Here is a 15,358-nt window from a genome sequence, read left to right on the forward strand (position 1 = left end):
TTAGATTGCAAGGCTCTATGCAGCAGTCCCAATCGACCTTTCCTAGAGCCCCAATAACAGTATAAACTTTAAATACATTCAGCTCTTGGAGGCATGTGCTAAACCCCTTTCTGACCCATTTAAAATAGCCAGCTCAATACATGCAGCATCAACTCTTGCTAGACATTGCTGGAAAGCGTGGGGTATATTCTTCCAGTTTAACAATGGAAATCTGCTACTCGTCATGTCGAGTGAGTTTCTCTTTGCACCTCACATAGACTCTTTCTGTTTAAATACCTACAGTAGTATTATCACACTCCTGCAATGCTGGCTTTTTTCAATGAAGATTATGAAGGAGTTGGTCCCATATACTACTCAACTCAATCCAAATGTTTAAATATTGCTTGAACATGCTCCCTGATAAGCTCCTTTTGGGGTAGAATCCATAATGATGTGCCCATTGCAATGAATGCATGTTATGAGACAGACAGGATTTCTAGGTATGGCTTATTTCATTGGTAAATTGTTATTTGTAAAAACGTGGGTGAAAAGCTCTCGTCTTCCACCCACCCGCAGCAATGATTTTATGGCATAATGACTGTAATGAGCAAGAACACTTTTTCAGATATGCTTATAATCCAATATCTCGGCATAAAGACTAGACATATTGATTCAGACAGTATTTAGCAAATTCACTGCAGATGCAGACCAGCTGAGACCTATCTGTTTCTTAATGATGAATCTGGCTAAAATGACCTCTAGTATCAATTTGATTTGTTTTTATATTGCTTCCATTGTATGCAATGACTATCATTGAGGAGTGCTGTGTTGAAACATCAATCAATCGAAATTTTGAGAACTATGCATGTTGCCTTTACAATCAGTAAAAAGATGTATGAAAATATATATTTTAACATTCTCCACTGCTGAAAATTTGGCAATTATGGCAAATATTCCCACAAATATCATTTGTTTCACTTTCAGTCAAATTGAATTCTCTAAACCCTATTCAGCTATTTTAGACACATATTTCAATTTATTATATTAATTGTAACTGTTATAAATAAAGATGAATTGTAATTGTTGCCTCTGCCCTTGAGTTTTTTTCTTCTTTTATTACTCTCCTTAACTCTCCTTAACCACAACTTTGTTTCTTTTTTTGGTGAAGAATTGATTTTGTACGTGTAATCATTGGTAACAGGTTTAAATTGTTAACCAAATTCCAAATAAAATTAAAATAAATTAAAAAGAAAATATATATTGTTATTGTTGTATGAATACAAGAAAACGGTGATAACCTTTATTCAAAGAGGCAAACACAAATAAATAGGCAAACACAAATAAAGATACAATTCAAAATTTCGATCCAAATACACTTTCTCCTCATCGGAGCATTGGTAGTGCTTTTATGTAACAATCGACTTAGGAAGAACGAAGAGATCAGCCTTTTTTATACTCTTACCTGGGTTGAGAAAATAGCTCTTTTCATTGTTGAGAGGTCGTCGCGATCAAGAATCTTGTTCCAATCTGGAATTTCTCCTCTGTGGAAAAATACATTGTATAAGGTGCACAAGAAAGGATTGCTGGATTGGTGAGCACATCACCTCAGGTGCTTCCCTGTGGTGAGCAACCATTACAGTGAAAGAATTGTAATGACATGAACCCGTCTAAAATTGCTTCTGCAGAAGTATGTGTTTTTGATATGATGTGTTTTCTTGCATGGAATAGACGTAGCAAGCATGAGTCTCCCCTTGATTCATATTTTGTTTTACTGCTGTGAATTTATGCTTTCAACCTCTTTGTATACCTGTTTTACCCGAACGGCTGCGGCACATGTTTTTTCAATTCGTTCTTCTTTGTCTTCTGTAATGTTTTATGGACATTTTCCAAAATAAACACAATATGACTGATATGAACAAGAATAAAGCAATACATTTACAAAGGTATAAGTCACACCTAAGCTGCTAAATGAAATCACATGTTAAGGGCATATGACAGACTTGTGAGTCCAAAATGTTTTAAAAGTTGGCCCTTTTTAAATAAGATTTAAATCAATACATCTTGTGACACCCTATTTGCTGGCTAACAAGTTGTGTAATAACAAAGGGGATATATTCGGATCTTCTTTCTTCACGTTTCTAAAAGAATGTCTGTGAGCCAGATTCCCCTCAGAGCCCCGATTCAAATATTCTGGCTCATTTGGCCGTCAGACCTCAATGGAGTGACAGAGTTCATAGCCATTTTATCCTTGCATTCAAATTCTGAAGCTGTCCGACAAAGTATCCATGGTTCATGGTTACTAACACTTTAATGATAAGTGCTGTGCAAAATCCTCTTTATTTTATACAGTGCATAGTGGCCACAAACACTCATTGGTGCTATTCGTCCCCTCCCTCTTTCTCATAAGGGCATTTAGAAAGAGTACCAGAGGATTGTAACAGATTTTCTATCTTGGAAAGGGAATGTTCTACCAGAAAATAATTGAAATGACTATACTCTGGCATTCTTTGGCTGAGACTTGCCTAAGCAGGATCCCAGCTGTTTCCAGCTCACCTGGTCCCTGCAACAGCGCTTTTCACTCTATGCACCCACCCTGCCTCAGTCCTATCCTCACTGTTGGGTCCCCCTGTTGGGTCCCCCAGTTGGCCCCACCCTTTTGGCTGCCAAGGCAGTGTGAATCATGTGATTGCTCACATGATCCTGTTCTTTATAAACACCACTTCCAGGGCGTTTCAAGCCCACACATCTCCGAGAAGTGTCAGCGGTAAAATGTTCTCATGTAATATCATCTGTTATAAGCTGGTTAAAAGTCTGCACAGACTGATATAATATCCTACAGATGGGACACTAGTCTCCACTTTTAGATTATCTGCTGGCACACGTTTCCTATTTCTGTTTTTGTTCTGACTGTAAAAAGTACAGGGGTACTCTAGATCTGTTGTGCATGATTTAACACTGTTACTAGGTCTGTAGATGTCTGTTCCTCCCCTGTTTGTCTTTAGGCTGTTGCTTAAATGCTCAATCTGATGCAGCCAGTGCTTTTGCAGTTCTCGACTTGATTATAAACGAATGCATTGTTGAGATGGTTAAAGCCCTATTTTAATACTATCCTATATCATTGTATTCTTGAAAATGATGCTTTACTTCATCAGCCCTTCTAAAGGCCCTGATGATGGCACAGCCGTAATTTTCCAAACACATTTGCAAATTTGTCTTGTAGATTCTGTAATCTTCTTTTTTTATAGTTTTCTTTTTCATGACAATTGCTTCCTATAGTTTCCTTATATTTTCATTGATTTATTAATTCAATAAGTTTATTCGGATGAAAACATCCATTATACACCACAACAATACAAATTTATAACAATTACAATTTTCCACAATTGCCCATAACAAAAAATACCACTGTAAAACACATTACTAGAAGAATCATTCTCGTGCAATTAAGCAGAATACTAAAAATACAATTCCCAGAGAAGCCATGACACCCTTTGTGAGATACAGCTATTTCCAAAAAGGATAAGAATGCCCAGGAAACATATTGAGAATCAGCGGATAAAAGGAAGGAAAGTGCATATAAGTGTTTTCTCAATTTAAAATGTCTAAAAACAGGAAAAATAGTGGCCTTTCTAATGTCCATGTAAGCAGGATATAACAAAATAAAATGGTACAAATCTTCTACAACATCTACACACGCTAGGCAGCTCTCTAAATCTGAAAAGCCCTTCCAGCTCGCAGTGTTGCCCCTCAACAATAGACTGTTAAACCAGCCACGGGTGATCAGCCAACTGTCTCCCTTTTTCGAGCTCAGAAGGAGATATGGCTGAATAAAACTCACCCAACTGATAGCTACTGTGGCTCTCTTCGATGGAATAGATGTTACAATGTTTTTCTAAACTCTGCTCTGGTGAACAAATGTTTTGGAGGCCAACTTTGTTAGTGAAACAGGGAGCACTTCTGCAAAATTTAGCCAGGACAATTCAAGGTAGCTTGGAGAGCAGTCAAGGCTAAGTTGTCGGAGGAGTGGAAATGATCTGAGGTCTTTGATGAGCACACACAGTCGGACGACAAGACTGACCCTTAGACGTATATCAAAAATACACAATTTATTAGGCCCAGAACAAACACAAGTGAATAATGGAGAACACAGTAATATCACAAATTTTTTGAATTTTTTCTTTTTTTATTTATACGAGTATGTAATCACCGAAGTGATTTTTACAAGAAGATGAGCGTAAAATTTCACAGCATTTTTGTCCAATCGAAAAAAAAAAAATATCACTAATTAAACACACACTATGTAAAATATTTGTACAATCACTTTTCGGTCAATGCAGTAAAGTGTGGTTTCCCGACAAAACCGGTCAGGAGGAAAAGCAGATAAACTTCAATACATTGGCCAACTCCAGAGATGAATATCCTTAACTTAAAAAGTCCAGCCCTACGAAGATTGGAGCCTTGTGATCAGTGTCAAGTTTGTGCATAAAAGCGCTTGGTGATGTGTAAAGCTCACAAAGGAGAATTTTCAATTCAAAGGAAAAGTTAGCAAGAGGATTCTGAAGTGAGGAAATTCAGTTCTGAGAGTCAAAAGAGGATCTGCTGTGGAGAACAAAGCAGTCCCCAACTTTCAGATGGCTTTAGGAAGCAAGAGCTACCCAAGCGAAGGCAAGGACCAAAAGAGATCCTTTGTGCGTAAAAATGGGTTGGATGAACTAGGGGCCACCGGTAAGTGGTATGATTACTGACCGCCCTTAGCTCACTTCGGATCCAAACTTGGCAGGCTTGGAGATGGTTGCCTGGAGTATAAAAATCCCCTCCTTGGTTTAGCTTCAAAGTGCACAGGCGGGTGCAGATGCTGGTTCAGTTTACAAATGAAGCTGGATCTCTTGCCACAAATGCAGGACAGAGAAAGTACTGATGCAGCTGGTCTCAGGACACTTGAAGAAGGTGGAAAAGTCACCAGCAATGACTGCCACTGTCACACAAGGACGCTTCTCTTCTCTGGATACTTGGCTCTGTGTGTAGGTTGATTTGGACGTATGAGTGATCTGCAGGACTGCACTCAGGTCTCCTCCTCATATCCTAGTGCTCGCACCCAGCTGTCCAATGAGGAGATCTGCCCCACTCATGCATGTCAGCAGTGGTCCAACCAGGGACCACTGTGGTTCTCATGTTCTTGTGCACATCAGACATCCTGGCACCAGTTGTGTTCATTGGGACCAGAAAATCCCAGCCCACTTCCTGGGTACCCACACACGTGACATGCATAATCCCACAAAAAGAACTGACTTTCGCGGGTGAATGAATTCCCAAACAAGGAACCCCCAGGTAAAAAAGACCAGTAGGAAGGCCAATGGATAAAATGGCCAAAGGAGAAGACAAAATACCTTGTTGCATAACCCTGATGGACACTAGTCACAGTCATGTGCCAAATGCAGTAAGGCTCGGTAAAGAATTGTAAAAACACATGAAAAAGCTTCTGCTGCCACCAGTCTATTCCTAGGCACATTGTCCAGTTACTAAAACCTCTTTAAGGGATGTCTAGTGCCCAGAAACGCATGACCATCAGTGCACGGTTCATTAATGAACTTTTCAGACTGAAATACAGTTGCCAAAAGTGGCACCAAAGTCATATGGCTAAGAGAAACAAAGTTTCTCAGTACTGACTGCCTAAAAGACAAGTCAGTTTCCCCATAACCATGAGCAAAAGCCCAGTGAAGTGCAGCTGAAGGTTGTGCTTCACTGGCAGAAAGTCAGGACAGGAGGTTGAAACAATAGCAAAAAGTTGGGCATTCCAGAAATATAGAGATAAAATAGCAGTAAGTGAAATTTTATCTAACAATAGATAATTCATTACGTTCTGTTTTCTCATTAACTGCTGCTCTAAACATGTTTTTATAATGTCGTAAATGCACACCTGGCAGTAGCGTGCTCGGGGGGAAATGTGCAGAGACATTGTTTTCAATTTAAAAATGACTTATAAAAGAGAGCCAATGCATTTTCTGCCAATTGTCTGCGGCCTCAGAGGACTGAATAATAAACGGTGTAAGACTTGTCTTCTGATTTGACCAGAGACACGACCAGAAAAGGATCAGTTCCAGCACCCACTGGTTTTCCGGGAAGCTCCTGATGCACAGCATAACTGGGAGTGGACCCCGGCAGTCCCAAAAGACTCTTAGGGAATTTATTTTCATGTATCTGTAAATCAGACCTTTTCAAACAACCCCAAAGAGAGGATCCATAAAGGCCAATGACCTTAGTCTAAGTGCCATGAACATTCAAAATTGGCCATGACACAGGCCATAAAACGGGGAAGCCCACCCAGTTATTAGACCATTTTCATTACTGCCTCTGAAAAGCAAATCCCAAAAAGTCAAATTCCTTGACTGCATCATCACAGCAGATTTCGAGGTATTCATTTTCAGTTCCAAATTATTCATAAACACAGTGTAGGTATTGATGAATTTCTCAAGTGCCACTGAGGTTCTAGTGATCATAACTGTGTCATCAGAGTTAGCAAAAGTTGGAAAAACCCTAGCACCCAACCTCAGCAAATCTATCTAGGAATCCACCAGGGCTTCATGTAGACCAGTAATATATAGGGAATATATAGGGTGAAAAGGACCGTGGCCAAAGCACAGCACTGAGAGACCCTCAAACCAACTTCAAAGCAAACCGTACATTGCCCATATAGCCCACTACGCACACTTGGTCTATTTCCGCTGCGTAACTCCAACAACACAGGCAAGATCTCCTCTGGGCACTTCATGGACCCAAACACAGCCCATAGCTTTGACCTATTAACTTTGTCGAAATCCGTGCTCAGGTCCATGAATGCGAGATATATGGCCTCACCATTATAAAAAACAAATTTGTGACCAGTATGTATAAATTCACAACCTGTTCCATGGTGAAAGCCCTTGTCTATAATCAAGCTGAATGTCTGAATCAATGGAAAGTTCAGAAAGCCATAATTCAATATGCCCTAACAACACTCTCCCCAAAACTTTGAAGGCAGTATCAAGCAGGGAGATGGGTCGATAGGACAGTGGGCTGGCCGAGTCCTCCGTTTTAAAAATAGGACAAACAGAAGCTGACAACCAGGAAGTTAGATATTTGCAAGACTTCAAAAACGCATTGTATGCCACGGTTAACAATGGTGCCCAGAGTTTGACCTGATTGTGAAAGCGGTCCACTGGGATAGCGTTCGGGTCTGGGGTGCTATTGCACGCACGCTTATTAATGACTGAAAGTACCTCCTTGGGTATAAAATGCAGGGAAGAACTGGAGTACAATCCCGGCTGGGAAAAATATGTGCCATTAAACAGACCGGAAAAGTACTCCACCCTTAACTGTCCATCTACATACGTTCCCTTTGTCCTATTTATGGTCATGCAGGCCACTCCCCGTTCACAAATTCCGAAAATCGTTTTGAATCCTGGGATGAAACAGCCTCCAGCAAGCCCACGATGCTTCCTCATATCGCTCAATTTTCCTCTTTTCCAAGGCTGCACAAAACCTTGCTCTTTGGAGAAGGTCCCCATCAATTCTGCAAAACTGGACTGCACATGGGGGGTATTACTGGGATTGCCTAAAATAGACAAAAAACAAGGAAGTGGTTCTGCCAGAACTTTGAGATGTAAATTTGAATCCACAATTATGACCCAATTAATTTTCCTATGCTGCATTATCTTAACTTCTACCAAATTTGGGAAATTATTATTGGGAACCTTCCTTTCTTTCCCCGCAATCCCCTGCAGTTTAAGACTAATCGAATGATGATCGCTACTGGGATCCACTGTACTTCAAAATCCAGGATCCTATCCAACATTTCCACTGAAAGGCAAAAATAATCAATAGTGGATGATACCTGATGGTTACGAAATGTGGGAAGGCCAGGGATATCAGGAAGGACATGGCTACTGACTGCACGCATACCCCATTCTATGAGCCAAACAACAAATTGGAGACTTTTGTCGCAAAGTCAAGTGCCCTGCATCTGTGCTTCAGGAATTTTAAGAGTCTGCATCCATTTTAAGGTTAAAATCTCCCCCAAAAGGAATAAAGTGATACTATCTGCTCTCAATACCAATTGTTATTCGATAAAGATTTTGAGATTTTTGCAGCCTATTTGCCTCACCCTTGTGTGGGCTGTTATAGAATTTTAGGACTGCCAGTGACCTCCCCCATTACGCCAGGATAACTGCATCATTTGTAGGTAATCCATATCAGTCCTAATTTCCTCCACCCTACAATTAAGGGAGGTCTTGATCAGCACTACCAGGCCACCAAAGCATCAGCCTCTACTATTTGTGTTAGCCGCTACCCCATAGGACACCAAACCATTAAGGAGATATTTCCTGCAAAAGGATCATCTCATATAGATTTAAAAAATGCAATAAATCAGGATTTGCAAATTTCCCCTTAACCCCTGCAATGTTCCATGAGAGGAATCGTGTGGCAGAAGGCTGGGCCAAGTGCTGTAATAGAATGTCCTCCTCTTCCAACTCAAGAAGATTCCCCCTACTTTCTGGACCTGTGATGTTTAAAGGCAGAGGGACAACTGGTCAATCAATTTCCCCAATAGTGGAAAATAATTCACAACGATTGTGCAGTAGGGACCCCAGCTGGCCCATAGGACTAGGGGTTTCCAAACAGCACTTTAAGATGAGTAGCCGCACCCTTGAGATGGATGGGGATGCAGATTTGTACTCTTGCACCAAACCAATAATGGCAACTCAATAGTTTGGCAAAGGGAGTCTGTTTAATGACATGTCCAAAAAACAGGGAGTTCAATAAATATCAGCAATCGCTTGGTCTTCCTTCTCGCTTTAACTCCAATTAATTTCAGAAAAAAACATAAAATTTATTCCAAAAACTCATCATCACTGACGTGTAACTCTTTAAAATTTAGCATGCAACTTGATTGGTTCTAGGAAGGTAACTTTAATATAGGCACTATATCTGTATATGGTAACGGGGAGAGGGGATTGGATAAACAATGTCAGGTGGGGCAACTAAGCCCTGCCTTCAAAATGGCCACTGTTAACGTCACTAAAAGTACGACACCTCATTGGTTCTACTAACTATAGGACCCTAGATTACATGGTCCACTATGATTGGGTTGGCATCAACCCTACTCATACTTTTCCACTTGCGCTTAGCAGTGTGCAGAATAGGCTGCCAGGTGCAGGGAGTTGGTCTGTCCCTCCCCCACCCCCCCAGTTTCCCTGCAATCATTGTTACAATCAATCATCACCTCAGTGGTCATGTGTCAATTATTTCTTTGTGGTTGGCCTCGAGTCTGCTTCTTGGTCTGGGAAAGTTAAGGCGTCTAGGCATGGCAAAGGTCCATGCGTAGGTGTGAAAGTTTCATCCCTTCTTGCTTGTCTGGTCATGTGATTATGACACCGTGAAATCAGCCTTTTCTTCAGGCATTTTCGTACATTCGATTTAATTCTGCCAGTCATCTGCCATCTGTGGCTTATTTTGACCTTTCTGAACAGGATACTCTGTTCTTCTTCTCTTTAATTGTATCCACTGTTGGCCTATTTCAGACGATATGACCTTGGCTTCTTGGCATGATTACCTTTGTCTGAGTTTCTCTCTGTCTTTAATTCTCAATTTGTTTGCTGCGAAACCCGCCTCTTGAGACCTTTAGTAACCTTTGGTTGATTCTGCTCTTGTGCATAGTGGAAGTATACTTACGTAAAGTGCTCATTTTGAGGTAGATTTGTATAGGTGGCGCTTGCTGCAATCTATCTTACTACTAAGCATAAGCAAGCCTCACGATTTATGTGCTTCTTGCAGTTACTTTGCATATGTACACGTTTAAACTGACTGAATATCTTCATCGTGCTTATGGCATAAGTTTCTGACACCTTGACATCAATTGGTTCACCTTAGGCTTAGGATGTCATTTGTCCATGCTGTTTCGTCTTGTTTGTCATCATTCTCAGGTCATTATATCTTCTATATGTGAGTCAGGCCGGGTTGTTATGACATCATCATTCATCTTCCTTCAGTATCTTCTTAGTTTCTTCGGGTATTACATTCTGACGATCGTCATTCTGTCACACTTGTCCAAATGGTTTTCTCAATGGTTACCTTACTGTCCAGGTTTTCTTAGGTGTCAGTACTTCAATAGGTGCTGTTATTCTGATAGGTACTGGACAGGGCCCAACTGCAGCTCTCTGCTGGTTTATTTGCTCATCATACGTCAGATATTTCGGTGTGAACATTCCTGGTACTTCAAAATGGGCGGTTGGAGTGCGAATCGAGCTTGGCACCTCCTCTACACGATTTTAGACCACAGTCACCACAGTTACTGCTTCTGTGGCTAGCACCCTACTCATTTTCCTGGCTTGATGACTGGCAGACAGTCTAGTCCTTTGATGCAAAATAGGGCAGTTAATAGCCCCCCAGGGGTCACTGTTGTCTCACGGTGCCTCCTATCAAACACAGGTTGATCAACACAGGGATTGCCCCCCCGCCCCTGAATTAGGGTAGAAGGAAACCAACAAAACGATTTTTACTAAATAATGTACTACAATTTGGTTTTAGACCTCTGGACAGATTGGACTTAATCAAATATTTGACAAGTGATTGGTCGGCAATTGAAACCAATGTACAGTCGCCATTGATAGATTTCTTTTGTTGGGCCAACTCACTGTACCCTTCTGGCCATCAGGATTTCACTCAGATTGATGATAGGTTCCATTAAATTGGAATTTATTCAATGGCTGCTTTTATAAGTAAGCTTTTATTCATTAGGGAGGTAGTGGATTCAGGTCTCCCTCTAGGAAGGCCTGGCACACCAAGTATTACCCCAACCAGTGGGATGGAGGCTGGTGACACATTTTATGTCTCACCCTTTGTGCTTGTGTTCTCCAGACTCACTGATTTCCCTCCCATGGGTAATGGATCCCACCAATGGCTTTCCCCTATGGTTCTCTAAATCTACCTAATGATGTACATCTATTTCCACACTCACAGGATTGGGGGCGCTGACTAACACATCCTCCACACCCACCATCTCCAAATGCCCTCCACACTTATTGACTTCCACCATCGCTGATTTTTCCTTTGTATGGCCCATGATGTTTCCATTTGGGGTTTCTTCAAATCTTCTACTAAGCTCTCTGATGGAATCATCTGCAATAGCTTGGGTGTTCATGGCCCCCTGTTTAAAGGATTTTATGAACTCCAGAATGGATTTGAGACTGGTATCCCAAACTTCATTGCCTCCACGGCTAATGTCGCTCTCGGGCATTGTTAGGCAGAAACCTGTGCAGTTCCCTCTGGGACCACTGCAAAAGATTTAAGACTACAGGTGTTGACAGTAAACCCACTTGGTAGCAGTCTGCACCGCACAGATTCACTGTGGTAGCTGTGGCTGAGCAGTCAGACTTCCCTCAAGAAGAGTTAGGCAGTATACAGAGGATACATAATAGGTACAGAGGTACAATAGCACAAGCAAACACTGACCAGAGCTAGGTGTAAAAGTATAAACTTATTTATTAAAGGTACACTCAAAAATTACACTAGCACATTAGAAAAAGATAAGAAAGTCAAACACAGTTACTATTACTCATATGTACATCCCTAATCGTTTGTTGGACAATTCTAAGTTAACACCACTTATTTCCAACCAGAGGTGAGCGCTTAACGTTAGATGGTACTCCAACAAGTATTACCAAAAGGGAGGGAAAAGGCAGAAATAAAGAGAGCAGTTAGGTAAAACACTTTTCACATAAGGTTGGCAAAGACAGTCAATAGTGGAACAAGGGGAATTAGTTTGGGGCCCGCGTTAGAGGGAGCCAGGCGAAAATGTGCCCAAGATCACACAATGTCTTGCAGGTGAGTAGAAAACGGTTTTACTATGGTTCTAAAAAGTTTAGTTAGAGTGTCCCGGACCTACCCAGGTTCGAGAGCCGAGGGCTAAATCTACCCCGTACAATCGGTGGCAAGGGAGGCCGGGCGGATCACAGTACCTTTAAAAGTGGAAAGATTCCTCCAGCGGTGGTAGTCGTTCCTGGTAGTGGGTGCAAGTCGCGGCGTCGTCCCGAGGAAGAGGTGATCTCGACGGGGGGAAGGCTGCAGGTCGTTGCACTACCAGGGATGAGGCCAGCCGTGGAGTTCTCCGGTCACAAAGGATTTTTACCCCTCTTTCGCGGTTGAGGTAAAAAGTGGTATCCCGGTTGCCGGGGTGCTTGGCACAGGCAAGGTGGCCACGAGATGCTTCGGGACGGCGAAAAGAAGGCAGCAACTGGTTGTCCCCACCAGTTAAGGGAAGAAGACTCTCCGGCGGGAGATCTCCTCTGTCGTCGGGAAAAGTGGTGAGACGATTCTGCAGGGCTTCACCGGTGGTGTCGTCTTGGCAGGTCGGCTCGGCTTCTCCCTCTTCGGCTTCTTAGGTCCTGTGGCGACTTCTGAAGAACCAGTCCCAAAAACCCTGCTTTTATGCAGCAAACCCCCATTCATACAGCCTAGCTGTCACTCAAACATGCTAAGTGGTGAGCGGGGTGGCTCACCACTTGGGCCAATCACACTAGAGTGCGACCTGAGTTGGCAAGGCAACTCGGTCCAGGGTGCCTAAACCCCCTCCCACACCCCCTGTGGTACCCAGACAGAATGGCACCACTTTGGAGGGCTTCTGTGCAGAAGCCCGCCAAAAGTGGAACAAAGGCTCGACTCGGGTTCAGGGTTACTGAAGTGAACCTAGACGCCATTTTGGCGGCGAGTTCCAGCAAAAAATCCCAACCGGTGACTTTATATTAAATAAATAAACCGGCGGTATCTTTAACATTGCACCAAAAAGTGGTGCATCAAAAACCAATGGGAAATCCCATTGGGAAATATTCCGGTGGAATATTTCCGTGGTATCCACTGCCACCAGCCAGAACTCGGCGAGGGGGGACGGGACAGTACCCCCTCGACAACAGACCCAGGGGCAATCTAATTGCCCCTACCAGTACTTCCACAGTAAGATGGTTTGTACTGGTTAAGTTCCTAAGTTAAGACTAGTAAAGTCAATGGTAACTTTACAGACCCAGGGAGACAGTAGTCAGTCCCAGGGTGTGGAGTCTATGTTTGGGGGTCTCCAAGACACCCCTGTGCTACTGCACTGAGGGTGCTGTGTAACACACATTCAAAAACCAATGATGGCCTATGGGGAAAATTACCCCCCCAGCCCATAAGCACATAGCAAGTCACAGAGAACACTCTCAAGTCATGTCCAAGAGTGAGGATAAAAGAGTCTCACTCTTGGCAGGAGAAAAAAATAAACCCCACAAAATCCAGCAATTCAGCCTAAACAGAGAATTCTTCCTAACACTCGCCCCCCCCAGACTAAGGGACAGGAGGATTTAATCCACTCCTGGATGAACCTCATACCTCTAGTCGATGACATACATCCTAGAGAGTCCATCAGCATTTTGATGGTGACACCCTGACCTGTGCTCAATGGTGAAATCAAACCCTTGGAGGCAGATTGACCATCGCAATAGTTTTGGATTTTCCCCTTTCATTTGCATTAACCATCTCAAGGGTTGGTGGTCAGTCTGAATGACAAAAGTAGAACCATTCAAGTATGGCCTAAACTTCCTCAGTGCCCACACAATAGCAAAGCATTCTCTTTCGATTGTTGCCCACCTTGTTTCAGGATCCTTCAGTTTTCTACTGATGAAGCAAATGGGGTGTTCCCTACCCTTCTCATCCAGTTGGCTAAGAACTGCACCTATACCTACATTGGAAGCATCAGTTTGTACAATGAAAGTTTGGTGGTAGTCAGGAGCTCTGAGTACTGGAGCTTGGCAGAGAGCTTTCTTCAGGTTTTCAAAGGCCTGATTGCATTCCTCAGTCCATTTGACCTTCTTAGGGAATTTTGGAGAGGAGATCACATTCAGAGGAGAAGCTATGGTCCCATAGTTCTCAATGAAATTCCTGTAGTACCCAGTGAGGCCTAAGAAGGCTCTCACCTGGGTCTGAGTAGTAGGTGTTGTCCAATTTTGCACAGCTTCAATCTTGCTGAGCAAAGGCCTTATTTCTCCACCTCCTACCTCATGTCCAAGGTAAACCACTTTACTCTGACCAATTTGGCACTTGCTTGCCTTTATGGTCAGATTGGCCTGCTCAAGAGCCTGCAAAACATGTCCTAAGTGGGTCACATGTTCTGCCCAGGAGTGGCTGAAGACTGCAATGTCATCCAAGTATGCCATGCAGAAGTCCTCCATCCCAGCCAGAACTTGGTTTACCATCCTTTGGAATGTTGCAGGTGCATTTTTCAGTCCAAAAGGCATAACCTTGAATTGGTATAGGCCAACTGGGGTAGAAAATGCAGTTTTCTCCTTGGCATGGTTTGTCAGGGCTATTTGCCAATATCCTGACGTAAGGTCCAGTGTGCTGAGGTACTTGGCTGCACCAAGTTTATCCACCAACTCATCTGTCCTTGGCAAAGGGTGGGCATCAGTCTTGGTGACTGCATTAAGGGCTCTATAGTCCACACAGAATCTCAACTCTTTGGATCCTGCCTTTGGTACTAACACCACTGGGCTAGACCATGGACTAGTAGAGGGCTCTATTACCCCAAGATCAAGCATCTTCTTGACCTCACCTTTGATGTGGGTTCTGACATGTTCTGACATTCTATATCCTCTGCTTTTGACTGGCAGACAGTCACCAGTGAGTATCTCATGCTGTCCCCAAGGGGTCAAGCCTGGTGAAAGTGAGAACAGGGGGGCAAACTGATTTAACATTGCTTTGCACTCCTCCTGTTGCTCAGGGGTCAGATCTGAAGAGAGATTAACTCCTTCAACCTTTTCGTCCAAAGGTAAGCCTCTCAGGAGGTCAGGTAGAGCGTCACTCTCCTCCTCCTCTTCCGATGAAGCTAGAAGCAATGCTCCTACTTCTGGTCTAGAGACATAGGCTTTGAGGCGGTTGGTGTGGAAGACTCTGGGAGCTTCCCTGGGTTTGCCCAGATCCACCAGATAGTTGACCTCTCCAAGTTTTCCCACAACCTTGAAGGGTCCCATCCATTTGTCTTGCAAGGCCCTCTGCCTTGTTGGGAGCATAACTAGAACTAGCTGGTCTTGAGTAAACTCAACCATGTTAGCCTTCTGATCATGCCAATGTTTGATCAGAGCTTGGCCAGCTTTCAAGTTATCACTTGCTTCTGCCATCATGTGTGACATTCTCCTTCGGAGACCTATCACATAGTCAGTCACTCTGACTGGCTTGGGGGAAGGAGCACTCTCCAACCCCTCCTTAATCAGGGCCAAGAGGCCTCTGACGGGATGGCCATAGAGAAGTTCAAAGGGAGAATAACCTACTCCCTGCTGAGGGACTTCCCTATAAGCAAATAGAAGGCATGGCAGTAGAA

At 43.0% G+C, this 15,358-nt stretch overlaps 1 protein-coding gene across 2 annotated transcripts in view; it reads right to left on the reverse strand.

Annotated features, from left to right (window-relative positions):
* GYS2 (glycogen synthase 2) overlaps window positions 1-15,358 on the reverse strand; it is a 919,141-nt gene that overhangs the window by 274,468 nt on the left and 629,315 nt on the right. For both annotated transcript variants that reach the window (XM_069628441.1, XM_069628442.1), the window contains one exon: window positions 1,442-1,520. In XM_069628441.1, coding sequence (XP_069484542.1) covers window positions 1,442-1,520 — 79 coding nt within the window. The remainder of the gene's footprint in view (window positions 1-1,441; window positions 1,521-15,358) is intronic.

This window comes from Ambystoma mexicanum, chromosome 12 (assembly GCF_040938575.1).
Source record: "Ambystoma mexicanum isolate Mex_15411 chromosome 12, UKY_AmexF1_1, whole genome shotgun sequence".
NCBI classification, from domain to species: Eukaryota; Metazoa; Chordata; class Amphibia; order Caudata; family Ambystomatidae; genus Ambystoma; species Ambystoma mexicanum.